We start from the raw sequence: 25,123 nt of genomic DNA, 5'->3' as shown, positions 1-25,123 counted from the left end.
CTAGAAGCAGTTAGTTGGTCTGTAGGATTGACAGCATCTTCCAGAAGACGTTCCCCCTCTTGCTCCTGACCAAACCCTTTCATCGGTCTGTCTTTAATTGGGGAAACTAGTGCAGTCGTGGCCTTTGGCCCCCCTTTGAGCCTGTGTCCCTCACCCTCATTCAACCCCCTTCAGTCTGGAAACTGGCTCCCCACCATCCTTTCTGAGGTCCCAGCCTACCCGGATTCAGAAGAAACGGCCCAGGCGAGTTCTGTCTTCTCACGCCGCCGGAGTGTCTCTGAGAAGGAGGCACGAGTGGGCGTTGATGTGACAGGACTGCGGGATCAAAGGAAGTGGCGCTGTTCACTGCGCAAGCCCAGCGGTGCATCTGGAGGTGAGGCGGGCAGGGAAGCGGCGAAGCACTGATTCTCCGCGCAAGGTCGGAAGTGTGCTGAACTCCACACGAGGGAGGCGGCGCCAGCCGGAACACTGCTTTCCCGCGCCTGCGCGGCCGTGGCTTGACTCACGGGAGAGCCGAAGGATTCCCGCGAGTAAACGCGTCTCCAGGTTCCCCAGCGACTCCGTCTCCTGGTGAGAGCGGGGGTGAAGGAACAGCTCCCGACCCAGGGGAAACGAGGTTCTAGCCCCGCAGCCTGCAGGGAAACAAGTAAGGTGCGGTGCAAGGGCGGGGGGGAAGTGGAACAGGAGCCGGGGAGACCACTAAGGCCCTGGAGAGGAGTTCCGCCTCAACCAACATCTCAGAAGTAACTGTGGGAGGTTCCTGGTTCCGATATAGCCATCGGTTTTATCTGCCATTGACTCAGTCAGGGGAAAGAAGGTTTATTCAGCCGTCAAACGGAAATAGAAGCCCAGAGGGAAGCGCAGCAGTAAACTGCCTCGGTGTGGGGAAGTGTCAGAAGACATTGAGGTTACTGAGTACTGTGGGAGGAGGAGAGAAGTACGTGTAAACACTCTGAGGTTACCACCAAATAAGTGATAACAGCTCTGTTATGAAGCAGGGGTGAGCTGGAAGACTCCTAAAGCTTTTTGAACCTGACTTTCCTAGAGCTCAGTCTGAATTAGTTGTAATTTACAAGAGTAATCGTTTTGGTGGAGTAACCAGGAGTCCCCAGTTTGGGATGTATAATCCATTACTGTACATGGACTAGCAGAGTCTGTATAAGGAGTATTAAACAAGAATAATTCTCTGTTGGGGATGGGAATTTTGCTGATGGAGAACTTTGAATGTTACTGAGTATGTAGAAAAAGCTGATAAAAACTGCACATTGTAACTAAATGTAAACTACTGAGAGAGAGAGATTAACAAAGAATATTTTTATAAAGCAGCCCATATTTTTACACAAACATTGGTGTAGCGTCATTTTTGAGTGATATTGCATTGGAATACTGCTGGGTGGTTTGCAACCTTTACGCATGTGCCTCTATTGAAATTGTCTTACGCTATGCCAGGCTACCCTAGGTGACCTGACATATTTAGGTTCCAACAGGGATAAATTGTCAATCTTGGATCTTCTGCATATAATCTTGTTGTCCGAAATTCAGATGCAGGAATCTGTACAGGACGTTCATCATATCGTCCACCTTTTCCTGTTGGAAACAACTGCGGAAAACAATGAGCTTCCAAGCTCTCTTCCCATACACTCATGGGTCTTCCCTTTGCTTTTTTCATTTGGAACAGCTCAATAGTGTTCCCCATCACTTATTTTGAATGAAGTGGATGTACACTGTAATGTTCATACACTTCTTCACATCTTGACATGTCCACTTTTTCAATTTGTCCACTTGATGTTTCAGTATCTTCTGGTAAAAGTATTTCATCTTCTCCCATATAAACATTTTTATAGTACTTATTGTTTTTAATCAAATACAAAGTTGCCTTCTATTCTTTCCCAACATCCACTAACTCCTGCCAGATTTTCTTACTCTTAGTAGACACACCATTAACTAGAATAACTACTGGTTCACTTTATACAGTCTCTATACCAATAGTTTCAAAAATTGTCTTTAAATCTAATGGTAAATACACAACTCTTCCTTTTAATCCTCTTTGTAAATCTGAAGGAGGCAATTTACCTGTTTTAGGCTCCATACGAACAATAGCCTGAAACGGGTGCACACATTGAATGAGAATAGACTCATAGGTATTTAAATCTATCAGTTCTGGAGGAATAGGAACCAACTCTAAATTATTATGGACAGCTCTAGCGGGCATTTTATTCTCATCTAATTTGTTATAACAATATTTACAAATACGCTGATCAGAACCCAAATCAAAACAATTCTCTACAAACAAATAAGTTGCAAATTCCTTCCACTTATCATTATTTTCTCTTTCACTTTTTAAATACAGATCAACACTCCTAGTCTGATTTTTATAGTGAATTCGCTGACAACAAATACAAGAAAAATGTGGCCTTTCACCTGAAATCACCTTAAACTTTGTAATGTGATCATCAAATTTTTTTGTAATAGTACGTTCCACATTGTCTTCAATATTTTCTTCTATTAATGTGTCCGTTTATGCACTCTTGTTCAGGACCAAAGTAACAAAACTCAATTTCATTCATCACAAACCTTCTTCACATCTGAAACTGACCCACGCAAAAGAACACTGTTCAACTCATTTAACTTTAGTGCTGGACTTTTTGCATAATACAATCTTCTCACTAACTTCCGCATTTGAGTATGATGTACTGCCAACATCCTGAAATGGTGAAAAACACTTTGACATACTTTCCTAGAAAGACAAGCCAGAGAATGACCTTGCAAACCAGTATTTTTTCTTCCTCTGCAAGGGTCTAGTCCTTGCAACATCTTAATCTTTTGTTTAACACTTTCTTTTAGTATATCCTCGTAAGAAATTGCGTTAAAGATCAATAGATTCTTGTCGTACACTACAAATACTACTGCAATCCCAAGTGAACACTGGGGCTTTAGGACGTCTGCCTAGACCTTCATCAACTATCACTTCTTCTGCATTAGAACTAGGGCTCCTGAGACGAAAAGCCGGGAGTCAGGGCTCAGCACACACAAACTGCTTTTTCCTGCTCCTGTGCTGCTCGTATTTTAACTCGCGCATTTTAGTGCTTTCTTCTTTTTAATTTTAATTCACGTACTTCGCTCATTTCTTACCTCTGTGGGTACCTCCTCAGTGCTTACTGCCGTAACCAAGGGCCGATTTAGGGCTCTGTTGGGTTTCAGGCAGCAATCCCACGGGCGCAGACTTCGGGCGCCATCTTAGGACAGTGACAGGTTAGCGGACTAGTGGTGCGGGCGATTGGAGCCCAGGCACTACAAATTGGACAAGCAAGGCCAGGTACACACCATTAGAACTAGGGCTCTTGAGGCGAAAAGCCGGGAGTCAGGGCTCACGCACACACAAACTGCTTTTTCTTCTCCTGTGCTGTTCGTATTTTAACTCACGTATTTTGGTGCCTTCTTTTTATTTTAATTCACGTACTTCGCTCATTTCTTACCTCTGTGGGTACCCCCTCAGTGCTTCCTGCCGTAACCAGGGGCCGATTTAGGGCTCTGTTGGGTTTCAGGCAGCAATCCCACGGGCGCAGACTTCGGGCGCCACCTTAGGACAGTGACAGGTTAGCGGACTAGTGGTGCGGGCGATTGGGGCCCAGGCACTACAAATTGGACAAGCAAGGCCAGGTCACTCCATTAGAACTAGGGCTCCTGAGGCGAAAAGCCGGGAGTCAGGGCTCACGCACACATAAACTGCTTTTTCCTGCTCCTGTGCTGCTCGTATTTTAACTCTCGCATTTTGGTGCTTTCTTCTTTTTAATTTTAATTCACGTACTTCGCTCATTTCTTACCTCTGTGGGTACCCGCTCAGTGCTTCCTGTTGTAACCAGGGGCGGATTTAGGGCTCTGTTGGGTTTCAGGCAGCAATCCCACGGGCGCAGACTTCGGGCGCCATCTTAGGACAGTGACAGGTTAGCGGACTAGTGGTGCGGGCGATTGGGGCCCAGGCACTACAAAATGAACGTCACTTCCCGTCTGCGCCAGAGGCAAGCCCGTCTGTGCCTGTCCGAGCCAGTCCGGGCCTAGGGCCAGAAAATCTGACCGTCTCCCCTAAACGCCGTATGATATACTCCAGTGAAGAGCTTTTTCAATTAAGACCTATGGAAGGCCCGTCTCGCTGTTTGTTAAACAGGTCGGAGAGCCCATTTAGGCAATGTAATCGGTGTCCCAAATTCATCCAGGGGAATAAAACCGGGGAACAGGCCTTGAGCCAACTTAGCATGGCACTTCTTAATTGTAGGTCGTTACCAAAACACACTCTAGAGATTAATTTACTGATCCAGGACTGTAATCTGGACATATTGTTTTTAACACAGACATGGTTGTCTCCTAATTCGGAGTCTGATATTGTTAGTGCTCTTCCTAAGGGTTTCCTTATTCAATGTCAACATAGGCCGCATGGGAAGGGGGGCGGGCTAGCCATAGTGTATAGAGACCGGTTTGCCTGCAGAATAGGAGATAGCTGCATCTCTGACTCTGAACGCATTAATTTTATCATGCAAATTACTCCAAACAAATCTCTATCAGGCCTTCTTATCTATCGCCCTCTGGGCTGCCCAGGACAATTTGCAGGATCCCTCTTAGATACTACTATAGCCGTAGCAGCTACAACATCTAACTTTATCCTACTAGGAGACCTAAATTTCCATTTTGATGACCCGTGCGATAAGGTGGCAGCGGATCTCAGGCTCAACCTAAAATCTTACGAGCTGAATCTTAAAAATAAAGACGCCACTCATTCCAAGGGGCATCTTTTGGATCCGATATTTTGTAACATTGCACATCTGGACTCAAGCCCCCCACTCCCTCTCCCCTGGTCTGACCACTTTCTAGTCCCGTTTGCGTGGAAAACTTGTACTGACTCACCACGAATCCCGGTACCACACACTCTAGAGAGAGCTTGGTCTAAGCTATCCTTTGAGAGCTGGACCCTTAGGCTGGAACAGACCGCTCCCCTGTTGGATCCAGACCCCGTAGAGGCGGATAAAAACTTTCCAAATTGGCCTAATAGCTCCCTTGATGTTGTACTACCTAGGAAAAATATCAAAAAGAAGAGTAGTGTCTTTAAATCACCATGGTATACGACAGAACTTCGAGATCTTAGAAAAACCTGCAAAAAGTTAGAACGCACGTGGAGGAAAGATTGGGCCTCCCATAATAAAGCTGCCTATAGATCGGCTATTAGGATTTATAAATCATCCCTGAAAAGAGCCCTGGCGGCCTTTTTTGAGGAGAAAATTAAAACATCCTCCAACTCGACCAGGGAAACTTTTCAGATAGTGAAAGAGCTCCTTTAAGGTACCTAACCCCCCCGAGTGTGCAGGAGGTTTCAGGAGCGAGATGCAATCAATTAGCGGTTTTCTTTGATACCAAAATTCAAAATATATTAAAAACTCTACCACACAGTGATCAAGCTCCTGATCCTGATGATTATTATGCCCCTACATCTGGCCCCTGTCTGGACTCCTTTGCTTTAATATCTAGGGAAGATTTCTGTAAAGTTCTGACCTTCATGAAAAGTGGATCCGCTTCTGACCCTGCGCCTATGCATATCCTTAAGCGTGTCTCAGCCACCATTTCCCCGCTAGCAACCGATCTATTAAATGCCTCTTTTACCCAGGGTATTGTTCCTCCCAGCTGGAAGCAGGCCATGGTAAAAGCCCTCTTGAAAAAACCGGAGCTGGATCCATCCGAGCTTGCCAATTTCCGTCCAATATCGCGGTTACCGGGTCTCAGCAAGATTGCGGAGAAAATAGTCAACCAGCAGCTTTCTTCCTTTTTGGAAAGTAACAAGCTACTACGCAACTCCCAAACGGGCTTCCGCCCAAGCCAGGGCACTGACTCCGCCCTGATAGCGGTGGCTGAAGAGGCAAGGTGCATCTTGGATTCAGGAGGATCGGCGGTTTTGATCCTCCTGGATCTAAGTGCAGCCTTTGATACGGTAGACCATGGAATCTTAATTCAGCGCCTTGTCAGGCTGGGAGTGTCGGGCACGGCTTTGCTATGGCTCACATCTTGTTTGAGCGATCAAACCTTTCAGGTCTGGGAAGGCAACACACGTTCTAAATTAACCCCCCTCCAGTGTGGGGCCCCTCAGGGCTCTTCACTGAGCCCTACTCTGTTTAATGTATATATGGCCCCACTGGAGGACGTGGTTACTCCCTTTGGGATTAAAGTAGTTACCTATGCGGACGACACCCAACTAGTCGTCTCGCTCTCCCATGAGGAGACGTGCTCTGAAAATCTTTTTGCCTGCTTCTTGGAAATACATTCCTGGATGACTAGATCATTGCTCAAACTGAACGGAGCCAAAACGGAGATCATGCTCTTAGGCCACCAGTTAACATCCTTACCCAATTCCATCTGGCCCGCCTGTCTGGGGGATCTTCCCGCCCCTAAGGATGAAATTAAAAGTTTGGGGGTTTGGTTTGAGCGGGACCTTTCCTTCAGGATCCAAGCGAAAAAAACAGCTGGCATTTGCTATGGCCTTCTTCGCTCTGCCCGCAAGATTCTCCCCCTTCTGCCATTTCATTCTAGGAAATTGCTAATCCAGGGGTTAATATTGTCAAGACTGGATTATAGTAATGCCCTGTTTTTGGCGGCACCTGAAGCAACCATTAACACCCTCCAACGTGTTCAGAATTCAGCAGCCAGGATGCTTACTGGTAGCTCAGTAAGATCCTCAGCCAGACCCGCACTCGGATCCCTTCACTGGCTGCCAATACGTGAGAGGATAAAATTTAAGTCTTTATGCATCACCCACAAGTCTCTACAGGGTAAGAGACCCCTATTCTTGGGAGTCTGGTCTGCCCCTACAAGGCCACCCGGGCCCTCCACTCTGACCTTGGAAGCTTGGCCAAGGTTCCCAGAGTGAGGAAGGCTCGTTCTGGGGGTCGTCGATTCTCTGTGAATGCGGCAACATTGTGAAATGCCCTCCCTGTTAGGATTCGAACCAAACCCAGATATCTGAAGTTTCGAAAAGCTCCTAAAATCATTCCTCTTTCCCAAGGACTCCTAATCAACAGTGCCCCCCCTCAGTTTGCTCCTTGTTCTATAGCGCTGGGACGCTTTCGAGCAGCCATGCGCTTTACAAATTTAATTTCATTTAATTTCTGGGAACCATTTTCTCTTTCTCAATTGGACAACCCTTTCTAACCTCATAAGCTCGACCACTGGTGTCAACTGCATGCAACAAATCATTGGTCTGAAAACAACTCTCTTCATTAAAGAAAGGCTCTGAACTAGAACTGTGTTTCTATGCCCCCCAAAAAACATCACAGAAATTAGTTCTATTAATTACTCTTTTCCTCTTACTTTTGGCCTTCATTAAATGGATTGGTTTATCTAGTAATCGAATTCTGTTTAAAACTAAAATAAATAATCTCCTCTTTACTTCAAAAGCCTTTTCAACAATCGATTCAATGTGCTTCTTCTTTTTATAAAACAGTGCTCTCTTTTTATATTTCTTCATATCTTTCAGCAAATTATGTACTACTCTATTATAAAATATTTTTTACGTATTTCTTTATATTGGTTTTCTCTTCTTTTGCCATAAGTTGTTTCCTTTAAATGTGCATTGCCTTTTTTTCGATTCCTATTTTTTTCTACTTTTTTTCGTGCTTGGAACATTTTCAGTGCTTTCAATATTCTTTCTGAGTCTAGTAATATTTTTAATACATTTGTTAGTGGTCTTACCAGAACATTTTCTCTTTTTAGTCACAGTGTCTTGGTCATCCAATACTTGTTGTTGAGTTTTCTTCAAGTAAATGTCTTTTAGCTCTTTTTTCCCCCTAAATTTCTCAGGCACGATAACTTTATTTGAACAATTATAAACAATATGTGTAAAAAATAAACATAAAAAAATGTATATTAATAACTTTATAAATTATACTGTTCTATTACTATACAAACACATTCTACATAGATGCTAACTGTGGAACTGTAGGCCTGAAACACAAGTGTAAATGTGGTTACACCACTACATGCATAGTGCATAGGAGTTTGAAGCAGTCCGTGCACTAAATCCTAGCTCATTGCATGAGTACATGCATACTGACTGAATGATTACAGTACTATAAGGAGACAGTGGGTGAATTCATAATTCATTAAGTATTACTTTAGTGAATGGATTAGTACATGGTACTGAAAGAGTTACTATGGGATTGCAACAGCACTCACAGGGTATTTGCTGGAGTGTATGGATACTAACTGTGGAATAGTAGGTCTGAAAGACAAGTCTGAAGGTGATTAGACCACTACATGCATAGTGCATAGGAGTTTGAAACAGTCCGTGCCCTAAATCCTGGCTCACTGCATGAGTATATGCATACTGACTGAATAATTACAGTACTAGGAGACAGTGGGTGAATTAATAATTGATTGAGTTTTACTTTAATGAATGGATTAGAACATGGTACTGGAAGAGTTCACAGGGTGTTTGCTGGAGTATATGGATACTAACTGGGGAATTGTAGGCCTGAAACACAAGTGCGAAGGTGGTTAGACTACAACATGCAAAGTGCATAGAAGTTTGAAGCACTCCGTGCCCTAAATCCTAGCTCACTGCATGAATACATGCATACTGACTGAATGATTACAGCGCCATAAGGAGAGACAGTGCGTGAATTCATAATTCATTAAGTATTACTTTAGTGAAAGGATTAGTACATGGTACTGAAAGACTCACTGTGGGATTGCAACAACACTCAAAGGATGTTTGCTGGAGTGTCTGGATACTAACTGGGGAATTGTAGGCCTGAAAGACAAGTGTGAAGGTGGTTAGACCACTACATGCATACTGCATAGGAGTTTGAAACAGCCTGTGCCCTAAATCCTGGCTTACTGCGTGAGTACATGTATACTGACTGTATGATTACAGTACTATAAGGAGAGACAGTGGGTGAATTCATAATTCCTTAAGTATTACTGTAGTAAATGGATTAGTACATGATGCTGAAAGGGTCACTATAGGATTGCAACAGCAGTGACGGAGTTTCACTCACAATGGTTCCCAAATGCACACAGATTCACAGTGTGATTCTAGACAAGCAACAATATTCACTAGTCTAGAAAAGGTAAGTTGACTACACACATTCCACATATTTCAGTATTGCATTTTAGTGTTAAAGCCCAACTCATTTTCCAAATACATGAGCAATGTCTATTTTCTAATTCTACCAAAACTTAACATCAAAAAAGGTTTTTAAGCACTTATGTGTCTACAAACACATCCAGCAACCAAATGATTCTCTCTCAATTTTCCCAAATGCACACTGACTCAGTTTGATTCTAGACAAATAACGCCCTGCCAAATTCATTTAAATCCATCCAGCCGTGCAAAGTCTATGAGAAATGCTTTGGAGCCAAAACAAGTTTTTGGACCCCACCCTTTTATCTTTGTACCATCTTCACAAATTTCCGCTACAATTTGAATACTCCTCCAATGTAGAAAGAGAAATGGGTTTGCAAAGTTTCGTGGAGATTCGTCAAATGGGAACTAAGTTATTAATGGTGAAAAAGGATGGGGGTCCCAAAACGCGTTTCTCCATGTAATTTCCCATACGAACTTTAGACACAGCTGCAGCCCACATAAGTAAATGGAATTAATGCAAATTTAGAAGAACGCCAGATATTTACCAGGAAAGTGTGCTTTTTGTAATTTGATGTAAAACTGGCTGCCTCAAAGCAAAAGAGATGTTTTGCAGCAATTGTAGGACCCTTGTACTCTTCTTTGTGCCCTGAAAAAAAATGGGGGAAAAACAAAAAACAATAGGTGGGGAGCACGGTAAGGATACCCCAACTCCCAGAACTATTTATTTTCCTTATAGGGACTGCAATAGTACAGCAGTACAATTTTAAAACGGATAAAGGCTGAGGGTGGGCCAGGACCTGGGTGGGTCCTGCATTATTTATATTAGACTAGAGGGATTTGCTCCACTCCTCCCCTGAGTTATTTAGTAGTTGTTTAATGGCCCAGGACCCCATTACGCATTGCCTGCAATTATAATTTCCTTTATTGCGGAGGTTTGTGCGCCCCTTGCCCCCCATTTAATGTTCCAGCGGACCCCATCTCATTTGGCTTGATGTCATTATTTATTTGGGGAGGGGGGGTGGGGCTCCCACTGTGTGCCATAAAGTGGCCTCAGGGACCCTATCTATTAGGGTCAGATACCAGGCAGTGTCGTGGGGATTCTGTGTCCTAGGACACTGTCCTTTCCTGCCCGGCAGGGAACGAAACGGTAACCTCCCTGTCCATACTCTTCCGACAGGGAACATACGATTGCACTAATGGGAGCAAACCAGTGCAGCTGGTACCGAGGATGGCTGCTGGTAGGGAAGCTGAGTGGGCCATGGACTACCCCTCCCGGCCTTTAAATATTGTGGGTCGCCCGGGTGGGACCGGGCACCCATTTAAAAAAAAAAATCTAAAAAAGGATAGCTGGCTCACACTGACATCAGGATGGCTGCTGGCTGGGAGCTGCGGGGGCCATGGTCCTTCCCCTGCAATCACCAACATTGGTTTAAGTTGTTTGGTGCCTAGGGCGGGACCGGGGCACCTGGAAAAAAAAAGATGGTCCGCTCCCGCTTACAGGCCAGCAAGGACGTGCGAGCAGGGAGCTGGCGTGGCCGAGGGGGCGTCGGCTCCCCCGTCCCTCTCCCCAGTCTTAAATGTCTAATATAGTAGTTGAGGTCCCCAGGTTAAACTTGGGTGGCCAAACAAAAACATTTTTTTAAGTAAACTAGCATGCTCCCGCCATGGTGCGCCCCTTAAAAGACCTGTGACTGCTTTCTTTTTTTCATTTTTTGTTCCTTCTCCAAGAATATGCAGGGTGTACCACCAACCAGTTTTTTTGATGTTGTGGGGTGCTGCAGGGATCGCAGCAGCCCGCTAGGAACATTTAACAAAAAATGTGCACTATATCTCCTGGGTCATTGAATTAATGACCCAGGAGTGCTTGCCACCTCGTTTTAAAGAACTCCATGCTGGAACTATATGCTCTTCAGCTGGAGTGTGGAGACTTCTTTTGATTGGTCCGCTGACTGCATTTTGTGGCCTGAAAAGTATTAAAGAAAGACTCAAGCCACCTTTATAGTTGTTCTTAATAAAACTGCTTTATTTTAAATATTTTTGTTATTAGTAAGCACTGCTACCTGTGTATTGATAAAGAATGCTTTGGTTTAGTTATTGATACATTACTGTGGTCACCTTTTGATAAAGCCACCAGGTCTGCTTTATATATGTTAATATACTTGCACAAAGTGAGCTATCATCCAGGGTTACTATGATCATATGTGATGACCATTGTATGTTATTGAGTTTATTGTGTAACTCTTTGGTGTCCTGAACATATGATGATAAGATTACTTTTTACAACTTTTTGTTTATAACTTATGTACTTGGAGATCCTTTCCATAGGAGAGTCTGTGATTGAAATTATGGGTATGCTAATGTAAGAGTACCAGGTGTATGTATTTTCTGCAATATTTAAATGCATTTTGAGGTAGATAACAGATATAACATGTATCTATATTCTACCTCTGTGGTTCTTCTATTCGAAAGTTTGCAGTTGATTAGTCAGGTGATGTCGGGAATCGAATTGTTCCTCATTGTATGTACAAATTTGAAAAGATCAACTTATACCTGTGTGAAATCATAATTATGGGAAGGACAGCAACTTGGGCCCTTGCTTATGAGATTTATTTTATCATTGCTAAAAATTAGTTAACATATATTAACAGTGGTACTATCGGAATCAGTTGCCAAATGTCTGCTGCTAGTCATAACCCCTTGCCAGATGGGGTCTGATGAAACCATGGGTGGTATAGTGAACTACAACTTCTCCATAATTTTTGCCCTCTGGCTTCCGCTTGTAGGACACCTCCCATTTAGGCATCTTTTTGTCCCCAGGTGGACTAAACTCTAGAAAAGATTTAAAAAATGCAGAGACGGCAAAAGCAATGGCTCCAGCTCCTTGTGGCTCCTTTCGCCGCCCTCTCCTACCATGGAGGTTGCAAAACAACCGCCTCTGACACCTCAACCTCCTACTAACACCCCTAGGGTCAGCACACCTCTCCCATGAGTTACTTGTAGGAATCCTACAGGAGCAATAACTCCAGGGGTAGAGGCAAGGGCAGTTTCCCAAAGGGAGCTACCCCCTGCCAACAAACCCTGACGTCCCTCTTCTTCCTCCCGACCATATAACACCTGTTGTGGGACTATTTACAACATTTTCTACCCACATGGCCAACCTTTACCTCAGACCAGTGGGTGTTTGATATTATCCAACATGGTTATTGCCTGGAGCTCACTTCCACGCCTCCCAACATTCCACCCAGCACACCCAGGCAATCAGTAGAACATCAAACACCTCTCAAAGAGGAAGTCGAAGCCCTCCTCCACAAAGGGGCTATAGAACCCCCGTCCATCAGCAAGGTACCAGAGTTTATTCACCATACTTCCTAATATTCAAAAAGGACTGATCGCTATGGCCCATTCTTGACCTCAGGCCCCTAAACTAGTACATCCTGTCGTAACAGTTTCATATGGTAACGCTTCAGGATGTCATTGCACTTCAGCAAGGCAACGTTATGGCTGCTCTAGATCTAAAGGATCCCTATTTCCATATGCCAATGTACCCGACACATCGTTGATATCTCAGGTTTGTGGTAGGCAGATGGCACTACCAAATCAGAGTCCTTCCCTGTGGAGTGACTACCTCACCTCGCATATTCACCAAGTGCTGTGCAATAGTTGCCGCTCACCTGCACAGACAAGACGTCCACGTGTTCCCATATCTGGACAATTGACTTATCAAAGCCACCACTCTTCAACAGTGTCAAAACTACACTCCGATCACAATACATCTGCTTCATCACCTAGGGTTCACCATCAATATCCCCAAGTCCCAACTCCAACCGCTACAGATCTGCCTTACCTAGAAGCTATTCTCAGTGCACAAATAGGCTTAGCCTACCCCAATCATGCAAGGGTCCAGTTTTTCCAAACACTAATCACCTTGTTTCAACCAAATCAGCAGCTTACAGTTAGAACAGTCATGCACGTCTTAGGCGTGACGACCTCCTGCATAGCCATAGTACCTGATGCAAGGCTCCACATGTGTCCATTGCAGGAATGCTTAGCTCAACAGTGGTCTCAGGCAGAGGGTCATTGGTACAATCTAGTGTTAATCGGCCACTGCACTCCTCACTCTCTGCAGTGGCGGAACACCAACAATCTGTTGTGTGCCTGCCTTTCCTCCACCCTGTCCACACACTATTGTTATAATAGACTCAACACTCATGGGGTGGACTGTACACTTAGAATATTTAACAGTGCACGGCCTGTGTGAGACCAAATTCCTGGACCTGCATATTAACTACGTAGAGCTTCTAGCTGTTCACCTAGCATTGAAAGCATTCCTACCTTACCTAATAGGCAAGTTTGTCCTAGTTTGGACAGACAATATAACAACCACGTATTACCTACAGAAACAGGGGAACATGCTCTCCACAACTGCCTCAGCTGTCTCAAACCAACCAGTGCGGGTTCTCCGTCACAACATACACCTCTTAGCGGAATACCTCTCTGGAATTGACAACGATTTTCCCGGCTTCAGCAGGATGAGGCAACAAGTCCACAAGTACGAACTCCATCTGCAAGTCTTCCCCATTACGTTCGTAAGTAGGGGTTCCATCAAATAGATGTGTCCGCAACCGCAGACAAAGCCAAATGACCAATCTTCGCTCAGATTCCCACAGTCCAGCGGCAATGCACTGTGGATGAATTGGTCAGGGACATTTGCCTAGGCTTTTCCTCCTCTCCCTATTCTTCCATTTGTAGTTTGGAGGCTCAGACAAATGTCTCTCACGCTCATCCTGGTAGCTCCCACATGGGCTTTTCAGCCCTGGTTCACAACTCTCCTCTACCTTTCTCTAGTTCACATGAGAATCTCCTTAAGAGGTCTGACCATCTTAAGCCGAACCATGGAGGAATCCGGCACCTAGATCCTAAATCCCTCAACCTAGCAATTTGGCTCCTGCGGTCAAGGAATTTGGATACCGAAATTTTCCCCCTGAGTGCATAAACATTCTCCGGGAAACCCACAGACCTACCTCTTTGGCATGCTACGCAGGAAAATGGAAAAGTTTTGTCTACTCTACTTTATTATCACTCTAAACAAATGGATCCTTTTAACACTACAATACAAAACATTGTATGTTACTTGCTTCATATACAGATCTCTTGCCTAGTCTTAACCTCTTTACTGTTACATCTAGCCGCAGTAGTTGCCTGTCTTCCATATATTAAAAACATTTCTCTCTTCAGACTACCAGTAATTAAAGCCTTTATGGAAGGTGTTAAAAGAGTAATTCCACCATGGGTCCCACCTGCCCCCTCATGGAATCTTAACATTGCCCTCACATGACTCATGGGCCCTCCATTTCAGCTCCTTTACACTTACCTCCTTCAGTTTCCCTCTTAAAGTGGCATTTTTAATTTCAATTAACTCAGTCTGGTATGTTGGTGAGCTTCACGCATTAACCTTGGAAGAACCCTTCTTCCAACTCCATACGGACAGGGTTGTCCTCCGCACCAACCCCAAATTCCTTCCAAAGGTAGTCTCTCATTTCCCACTCAATCGATCAACCTACCCATCTTTTTTTCACACCCAGGCTCTGTTGCGGAGTGGGATCTCCATACTTTAGATGTCAACAGAGACTTCAAGTACTATATTCATAGGACAAAAACCTTTAGAAAGACTCAACAACCTTTTGTTGCTTTTTACCAACCTCATAAAGGAAAGGCTACGCCCAAATCGGGCATTGCCTGATGGGTAGTTAGATGCATTCAAACATGTTATCCTAAAGCTAAAAGAACTTTACCTGCTCCTCCTAGAGCACACTGTACTAGAAAGAAAGGCGCTTCTATGGCCTTCCTTGGGAATATCTCAATAGCTGACCTATGTAAAGCAGCTACCTGGTCAACACCTCACACTTTCACTAAATACTAGTGTGTGGATGTTGTAGCACGCCAACAAGCCAATGTTGTTCAGGCAGTGCTGCGTACACTTTTCCAAACAACTGCAACACCCACAGTAGAGTCAACGCTATTAGGGAGGACTGCTTTACATCTATGCACAGCATGTGTAGCTACAGCCACACATGCCTTGAAAGGAAAATGCTTCTTAATGTGTAAGCATCTATACGTGGCATGTAGTGCTGTAGATTCACTTGTGACCCCACCCTCCTCCCTGGATCCTTGTGGGCATTGTAGGTTTGTCTCCTAATGTATCGTTTACCTTTTATGCATGGACATCTTTTTATATCACTTTCATTTTGTGCTCCATCCTCACCCACTGTGCAGTAAAGCAATCTAACAAAAGAGTTGATGCCCATGCGCATTATCAGTAAGAGGAGGAGTCATTCTACCTCGTGACTCGAAAGACTTCTTCGGAGAAAAGCAGCTTGCAGACATCAAGACCAAACACTAGATGGCAGGAGTATGCACACTATGTGAATGTAGAGCACTACATGCCACAAACAGATGGTTGCAGGGTAAGTAACATTTTCCTTTTTGTTGAGTTTTCCATCACTGTGAGAGTGTTTGTTGTGTAAGAATTGCTTTAGTATTTTTAAATGTAGTTGATTATGTTCCCTTTTTGCTCCGCACAGACACACCATATTTGCAAGCAATACTTCCTCCTTGCCCATCACAGAATTTGCAAATGCCACAACAAGGCAAGATCGGTTTGGTGGCCTTCATTTCTTTAACCCTGTTCCGTTGATGAAACTTGTGGAGGTAGGTTTAAGTTTGTGGTTTATATTGCCTTTGTGTATTGTGTATAATTGCTGTCTTGGTCGCATAAAACATAGCCCATTGTATGATCCTAGTTGACAAAGAATGTTGTTAGCATTTTTCTACTCTGATATAGGCCTGCATGAAATGTTTCACACTGGCTGCCGGGGCGCAGCATCTTGGTAAGGAGAAATATGTGTGTAATTGGGATCTGGAATATAACCCTAACTACCACTTTCTGAATTCTATAGAGCCAGGCTACCGAGGAGGAATAAGAGTCTAAGATAGTCAGTTACAGTAATCCAGGTGAGATAGTATGGCTACCTAAACAACAGTTCATCTTGCAGAGAGAGAAAAGGGAGCGTTTTGTGAGGCAGTCTGAGATGATAAAAGTAGGTAGAAGATATGTTATTGATCTCTGGTGTAAAATAGAGAATGGTCAAAGAGAAAACCTAGATTATGAACATCTGAGACCGCTATGAGAGCAGGGCTAGGTTGATAGGCCACCAATCTGGGGAGCAGTTGGAAAGGTCTATACCGACAACAAGAACCTTCATTTTATCTTTGCTAATTTTAAGCAACTTGTAGCTCTTCCTAGTGCAGGAATTGGTCGCTCCAGATTCTAGGCGTGGGAGCATTTCGGTGTTGCAGCATAGGTCTCCAGAGAGAACCACTATGACCGGATGTGGTCGCCCTGCCTGGGGGGACATAAACATTGAACAAAATAGGAATTAAGGAATATCTAAAAGGGGAAGATATGTAGTTTGGTACAGTCATTGAGGTGCGATGCAATCAAGGACAATGCCTTTCCAGTGATGCTGGTATCTGAAAGCAGATAAAGTAAGATATTGTGGTGCTACTGTATTGAAGATGGACAAGTGATCAAGGAGGACGAGACCGTGATGCTTTCCTGGACCTCCAAGATTCTAAGATAACAACCAAAGTAATTTACATGCTACATAACAGGCAACATTTATGAGAATCAAGAATATTATGGTCTTAATTCAATAAATAAAAATAAGGATACTATATATTGATTTTCTCTTTGTAGTATTGTGCTGTGTAGAGGAAATAAGGGTCTGAGGCAGTAATTGTTGAGGATGGAGGGATCAGCAATGGTGTTTTGTTTTAATTGGATGTGGAGACTTTACACTGCTTAAGTGAAACCAGAATCATAATAGTGACAAATGATGTAGTAGTTGAGCATGACAGGGATACAACGGATAGCCTTGTATGAAAGCTAGAATGTGCTGGGTAACCGTTTCCACTGGAGAGGGACAAACGCAGAATATGAGGGACAGATGAAAAGGATGAGGGAGGCCATGAGCCTATAACAAGTAAGAGGGGATAACATGTTTGATGCCAAAAGTAAGCAGCAAATGGTTGCTACTTGGTCAGAAAAAAATTAAGTAAATCTCGGAGAGATCCTGAGGACATAACCGGGATAGTTAAAAAAAGAAAGGTTGATGAGGGATTTAACATTCTTAAAAAGTTCTCTAGAAGAATTACAGACCGAAAACGTGTCCAATGTTGTAGGCGGAGGCCAGGAATAATGCAATAATCTGGAGTCATTCAAGTGGAAGGTACGACCTTTATTTCATGTTAGACCTTTAGGTTACATCAACAGCAGGCCATTCCTATCAGGGCTCCATCCTCCCTCCAGCTGTCCCTATTTTCTAGATTTCACTGCAGACCACACACACACATTTTGTTACATCATTCACTCTCAGCATTGTAGACACCACACCAGTTCAAATATACAGGTCATACAGGATACTATACACCTATCTTTCTTACAAACAGTAAAACAAAGAGCAACCAGTCACTGGCTTATAAGGTACAAGAACAATCATTCTAAATCACAGAGTCTCCAAAATGTCTAGCTTTACATTCAGCCAACAGCAACGCATTAAACTCTCCAATTCCCAATCCAGCACAAAAATGAAACAAAGAGGAGTCACAGAAACTTTCTGATGGGTCAAGATATGAGGTTCCCAACACCTCATGTAAAATAAAGAAAAGGGATAACCTCTTGTGACTACCATCGCACAACAGTCCAGGACGTGCACGTATTGAGACCTCCTCGAACATGAGGCTGTACCACCACATGTCTTTAGCACTTATGCATGCAGGACATGGAGTCATGGGTGCTCAGTCATGTGCAAGCCAGAGCACAGAACCCATTGCCGTTCTTTGACAAAAGTGTTCCTGGTCATCACTAAAGCTGCACATTCAAAACATAAAATGAAAACAGAAAGTTTGACCATACCGTACCTGTCATCACAACTACACTTGTACACAGTGTCCGCAGACACCCACCTCATTGTAATAAACTACACAGAACAACACATTCTCACGCCTTATTCTTCAACAAGCAGCACACACATTCCCAAAAGGACAACAGAATCCACCAACCACATGCTCGCACACAAAACTGCAGCCTAGCACTCCAATAGGACCACACACTCTGGAAACTGCACCACAAAAGTTTGGGCGTTTTCCTAACACAATGACATCCACCAGTAGACGCATAATGAAAAATTGGCAGAACACAACAATCTAACACTAGAGCGCACCAGCAAATCGATCATTGGTACAACACCATGACAGCAGCTAAAGAAGTACTTGCCTACATCACTCTAGAGCACATCAAACATTACTAATCAAACACAACACCGACTCTATTACAAGCAACTGACTAAAGCACACCACAAAAACATTCCAAATGTGCTCTGCTGTCCTGTATCACAATCCTGACGGATATTCCTGTTTGTTAAAAATCACTTCTGATACCAGAGCACACACCAGCAGAACTGTGGGTACTACACTTCCCCATGTTTCCTCTCATACTGGGGTATTACTGTTCCTCACACACACGTCTGGGTATTCCCCCATGCAATCTTATACAACAGAGTATTCCTTTTTCCCGTTGTGCATACCACAAGGTACTTCTCCATGCAACCTCATGCGATAAGGTACTCAACACTGTACTCCCCCATGCAGTCTCTCGCAACAGGGTACTGCTCTTTCACCTGTTCACAATAATATACACAAGTGTACTACACTCTGGTCTCATGATGTATTACTATTCCACACATCAGCAACACTTGGACATGCACAACCAGCACATAACCACACAACAAGCTGGTGAATACTACTCTTATCTTCCCCAATCTGCTAACCACACGCCATCATACATATGGGGTCAAAAGTAAATGTCCATACTATACTCCCAGAACCTAGAAGAGATAAATTCCCTTCCTGTCTTGCAACACAGTGTATTCACATTACCAGATCTATCATCAAGTACTGAGATTCGCAAACCAACAGAACTCTATTCTACACAAATACATTCTAGCCATGTCATATGCATTACCAAAAAGATGTATATGGCACATGTCAATACATGACAATTGCAAAACAAAACTGCCTTAATCTTATAAACAGCACTGTTACTGGGAACCAAGACACATTCTGACAGAACTTGTTAGCTACCATTTCCACAGGTCGACGCATAATCCTAATTCCTAAAACCGTTCTGACACCTCAATGGGCATAATGGTACCAGTTCCATATTCTGTCCAATTCACTTTTCACCGCATCCTGCACACCAAATGTTAACCTTCTCATCCTGCAAGAAACTGGTTTCACTCCATCCTTGAGACATATACGGTGAAATGTAATCCTTTTAGACACCCACGTTTTTTTTAGTTTTTTTTTTTAACGCAAGACTTTATTGACAATTCCGGTAAAGTACAATAGTGCGCCTACAACCCTGGGGCCGGCTGAAACAGTCACCCCCGTGATGAATAGAGAAAATACACAGCTATTCAGCCGACAACCAGCGGTCCGGCAGCGCAATCAATAGTATATATGACCAACTGACAATCACTTTTATCTTCCAAATTGGATGTCATCCTGCTTTTGTGTTTTGTAGTAACATAACTTTAACTTATGACTCAATAGTTAATGAACAACATCTCCTGTCATCCGTAATCTATCTTTCACTGTGACATGTACATTATCCTAGATCGTTATCCCATCGACCCCCACCCCCAATTCGGCCCCACACTATTAATCTATTATGCATCCCGAACTTACTCATCCTACCAGCCTCATCATTAGCCAGTGGCCCCTGGCAGTTAACTTTCGTCCATCTCGTGTACCATTGTGACAAGGTTGGTAATAATGCTGCCCCCCACCTCTGTGCTATGTCTCGTTTTGCTGTCATGATACCCACAGTGGCCCACAGCCTACCTTGATGCGTTAGAACATCAGGGCCCCACACATTCAGCAGGCACACACGGGGGTTAGGCGCCAGGGAGATTTCTAGTGTTGGCGAGATGGTACGCATCACCTGCCGCCAGTAGCTCACAAGGGTCGGGCATTCCCAGATGGTATGTATGAAGGTACCCTCTGCCCCACAGCCCCTGAGACGGTGTGGGTGTGCTGCCCTGTGCAGTCATTGTAATGTAGTCCTTGTATAGTATATCCTATGCAAAATTTTTAGCTGCACCAGACGGAACCTAGCGAAAATGCCTGTCTCGCGTGGGGACGCCATGGCTGCATTCCAGTCCGTTTCATCCATATCTCCTATCTCCGCAACCCATTTTTCCCTCAACTTTTCTAGTGGGTCTGGCAGGTTATTTAGCAGTTTACGATAAGCAAGGGAGGTAGCGCCCTCCTGCATAAAGTCGGTGAGCAGGCGATCCTCAAGCGGCGAGGATTCCGGGACCTTTGTGCCTGCAGGGATAGCCGCCATCAGGGCGTGCCTGATTTGAACAGATCTGTATCTTTCTGTAGGTCCTAGGTCGTAGTGTTGCTGAAGATATGAAAACGGGACCACCCCTTCTCTCGACCACATGTCCCCTACCGTGGAGATCCCTATATTATCCCACTGGGTGAACCCTTTAGTGTGTCGTAATTGTCCCAGAGCCTTTGTGTCCCATAACGGTGTTAAATTCGTGATGACTCCCCCCCCCCCCCCCCCCCCCCTTCAGTCTCGTCTGTGCCTCATGCCACAACGTTACCGTGTGTTTGGTGGGTCCCATTAATTTTGCCGCAGATCCTTTGTGGTACAGCGGTGCCAGCAAACTGTGTGTGCCCAATTGTGCCCTGTCTGCGAGATAGGCCGGATCATTCTGTGGGGCGTGCAGCCACTGATTAATAATTTTGAGCTGTGCTGCCCAATAATACAACTGCATATTTGGCAGGGCGATCCCACCATCGTACCAGCTTCTATTAAGTTTTAAATGCGCAATGCAAGCTGGGCCGTCACCCCATAACAAGCCCGTCATCACAGCCGTCACTTTTTGGAAATAGCTTGGAGGTATCCGGGTCGGTGTGTTTTCGAGCACATACAGGAAACGCGGCAGTGCCATCATTTTAAATAATGCCGCTCTGCCCAGCATCGTCAGTGGAAGGGCCTTCCAGTGTCTTACATCGCTTCTCAGCCGAGTGAGAGGAGGTTGCAGGTTGCTCTCAAAGAATTCAGTAACGTCTTGAGTGACGTAGATCCCTAGGTATTTGAAGGAGGTGGTCGCCACTGTCAAGGGGCAAGCGTCAGGGAGAGTCGGAGAAGGGCCTTTTAGTTCGTAAATGACTGACTTCGCCCAATTTATAGTGTATCCGGATGCTCGTCCGTGAGTGTCGCATATCCCCAATAGGTTAGGGACACCTCTCTCTGGGTCTGTCAGGTAAATCAGCATGCCGTCTGCATACAGGGAGACTCTGTCCTCCCAATTGTCGTCCCAGTAGATCCCCTTCAGTAGCGGGGTCTTCCTAATGGTAACAGCCAGCGGCTCCAGAACCAATGCGAATAATAGAGGTGAAAGTGGGCATCCCTGTCTAGTTCCACTTGCCAGTGGTATTTCACGTGAGATATGCCTGTTCGCCACCACACGTGCCACGGGGCTGGTGTACAGCAGCCGCACCCAGGAGATGAATTTAGGGCCAAATCCCATGTGGGCCAGGACCGCGAATAAGTACTGCCATTCCACCATGTCGAATGCCATTTTGGCATCTAGGGACAGTAAAACCGCCGGTTCCGTCAGTAAAGGTGCTCGCGCCAGCGCTCCATGCACTCTACGGAGGTTGAGCGCAGTACTTCTATGCGGCATAAAGCCAGACTGGTCTGGATGGATCAACTGCCCCAGGTAGGGCATCAGTCTAGTCGCCAACACTTTCGCTAGTATTTTAGCCTCTGCGTTAAGAAGCGAAATCAGTCGATAAGACGTGCAGTCACTAGGCTGTTTACCTGGCTTCGGGATCACCCTTATAGTCGCCGTTCGTTGATCGAGGGGCAGGATTTCTCCTTCCCGACTCTCCTCATACATCGCCAGTAAGGGCTCACTCAGTGATTCTGACATTTTATACCATTCGATTGGTATCCCGTTTGGCCCGAGAGCCTTGCCCGACCGTATCGCGCCAATGGCCAACTGAATCTCTTCAGTTGTCAAGTCAGAGTAGAGTTCTTCTACTGCGTCCGTCGACAGGGTCGGTGTCTGTACACCACGGAGAGCTTCCATCGCCATTTCCTCTGTTACCTCGACAGCTGGGGAGTATACCCCTTGGAAATGATCGGCTAGTGTGTCTACAATTTCTTCAGGACGCATGTGCATTGTCCCGTTCACATCAGCTACCTGCAGTATAGTTCTGTTACCCCCCTTCTTCTTGTCCAGCCAGGCCAGAAGTTTACTTGCCTTATCACCGATGTCGTACACCCTATGTGTGGTCGCCGCGACATCCGCCACCGTCTGGCGTCTCAGGTGGTCATCATGGAGTCGCTGGCTCAACTGAAGGGAATGCAACGTGTCGTCTGATGGGGCCGCCATATGGGCCGCGTTTGCTCTGCTAAGTTCTAGCTCAAGCTCCACTAAGTCCCTCCTCTGCGCGCGTTTGTGGCCTGATATGGCCGAAATGGCTTGCCCCCTCAGGACTGTCTTGTAGGCTTCCCACAGGATCGAGGGGGAGTCAACCGAGTTCAGGTTTTCCGCAAAGTAGTTTTGGGTCGCCTTTTTCAATACTTTACCAACGGACGGTACCTTGAGATACCCTGGATATATCGGGTATACTCTTCTACGAGTCTTTTCCTGACTGGATAAAGTTAACCTCAATGGTGAGTGGTCCGAGATACCTCTCGGTCTAATGTGTACCTCCTCTATCGTGAGGAGGCCAGTGCCCAGGGTGAAAAAATAATCAATTCTGGACAAGCTATTGTGTGTAGCGGAGTAGTAGGTGTACTGCCGCTCATCTGGGTGCATGTGTCGCCAAATATCAATCAATCCCTGTGCTTCCAAGATGTCACCGAATCGGGAAGGACTAGGTGTTTGTGTTCGAATCGGGAATCTATCCTGTGCATTATGTATCACTGCATTAAAATCCCCTCCTATGATCAAATCGCCCTCCGGGAGCTCCAGTAAGAACTTGCCCAGGTCGGGCAAAGCCACTGCATGTAACGCCGGTGGAACGTACACCTAAACTATATTCAACAGCTTACCCTCCCACGGTCCATGCACTGCCGCGAAGCGGCCCTGGTCATCTACTTTGGTGATCTGAGTTATGAACTGTGAAGATTTTCGCAATATTATGCCCGCCCCACGTGATCCAGAGGTGAACTCCGAGTGTGCTATCATCTGGTAACCCCGCCTATCCAAGGCCTGTCCAGCAGTACCCGTTAGGTGTGTTTCTTGGAGAAGAACCAGTGTCGGACTCACCCTCTTGATACCCTGCATAACTAGTTCCCGCTTAAACTTGTCACCCAATCCCCTGACATTCCAGGACATGATTTGCAGTGGAGTTACCGGAATTACTTGATGTCCCACTTCTAAAGTGTCAGCCTGCTGTCGAGTTGCCATTCAGAACTTTGTTTAGCTTAACCTTTCGGGACGTGGACGGGTCTACCCGGGGTCAAAGCACCCCTTTACAGTGCAGTGTGTTGCGTCCAGCCTGGAGTGTGCAGAAGGCGTATGGTGTAGTCAAACGGTCACAGTTTGTCTTCTCATGTCTATGGTCCCTAGCAATGGTAACAGTGTGTCGTGTCATGTTGCCTTGAGTCAAAAAACTAAACAAACCTAGAAATTCCCCCCCTTGAACTCCCCCCCCCCCCCCTCCCTGCCCCCCTGCTACACGGACTTAGAACTGCCCGCCACCCCAACTTAGCAGAGTGCCTGACCCATCCCACACATATACACAATATACTTGCTTGTTGGGGGCGAAGGACAGCCCGGAGTTAGCAACCCCTCTCCTCGGAGGCCCTTAGCCCAGTGTCCATGGCTGCCCACGCGGCAATGTCCACCCTCAAGAAATGTTCTGTGTCCACCGGACTGTTATTCCTCTGTCTGTATGTCGCCGGTAATGCTGTCTCTCGCTGGGGAGCGCCATTCTTCTTCATGTTCCGACCTCTGGGAGTTCGTGCGTTCACCTGTATGCCGATCCCCTGGTTTCCTACTCGAGCGGCGGGGTTGCGAGGCTGGCCTCCAACCCTCCAGCCAGTCCTGGGCCACATCCGGATTGTCAAAAAACCACGTCCGCCACTACTCGTAGTTTGGCCGGGAACAACATAGAGTACTGGATTACTGGATCTCTCTCGCCCGTAGTTCCTTTTTCACATCCAAAAACGTCCTTTGACGGCGGGCCACTTCCACCGTATAATCCGGGAAGAAAGCTAGAGTGGAGTTTTGGATCTTAACTGGAGGGGATACCCTCGCTGCCAGTAGTATGGCATCTCTGTTGCGAAAGTTAAAGAGTCTCGCCAATATGGGTCTTGGAGCTGCTCCTGGCTTCGGACGTCCCCCCGGCACTCTATGTGCCCTTTCCACTGAGAAGAAGGTTGACAGACCTTTAGGCCGGAGCTTAGTTTTGATCATATCTTCCACAAAGAGGTCAGTTGCTCTAGTACCCTCCGACACCCACGTTTTTAACTCAAAATCATTTGGAAATCTGTGTTCAAAGTATGCACACATGCTTTTCAACTCAATACGTTTTCAGGTATTTCTTTCATTTGGGCCTATGGTTTGGCTTTAGGGTTCAAAAGCTACCCAGTTGCTTTTTGTGGGGCCATCCTAAAATATAATCCCCTTTGACTGAGACAAACACCTTTCTTACTATGATCCTTCCATGAAACTACATATACGCCTGAATATAACACATCTTAATCAATTGCTCTCCATACCCTCCAGGGCAGATGTCTATCTTAAAAAACAAATTAAAAAATAAAATACTGTGCACAAATTTGTTCTTAAAATTTGGGAAGCCGGTAACACAAATCAGACATCATTTTCAGTTTGCAACCCT

At 45.2% G+C, this 25,123-nt stretch overlaps 1 protein-coding gene across 1 annotated transcript in view; it reads left to right on the top strand.

Annotated features, from left to right (window-relative positions):
• The window catches only part of HADH (hydroxyacyl-CoA dehydrogenase), a 307,472-nt gene that overhangs the window by 91,869 nt on the left and 190,480 nt on the right, over positions 1 to 25,123 (top strand). The window contains exon 4 of the mRNA XM_086962014.1: positions 15,706 to 15,832. Coding sequence (XP_086818140.1) covers positions 15,706 to 15,832 — 127 coding nt within the window. The remainder of the gene's footprint in view (positions 1 to 15,705; positions 15,833 to 25,123) is intronic.

The sequence above is a fragment of the Lissotriton vulgaris genome, chromosome 3_1 (assembly GCF_964263255.1).
Source record: "Lissotriton vulgaris chromosome 3_1, aLisVul1.2, whole genome shotgun sequence".
NCBI lineage: Eukaryota > Metazoa > Chordata > Amphibia > Caudata > Salamandridae > Lissotriton > Lissotriton vulgaris.
Note: the sequence above shows the minus strand (reverse complement) of the source record. Positions and strands in the feature narration are given on the sequence as shown.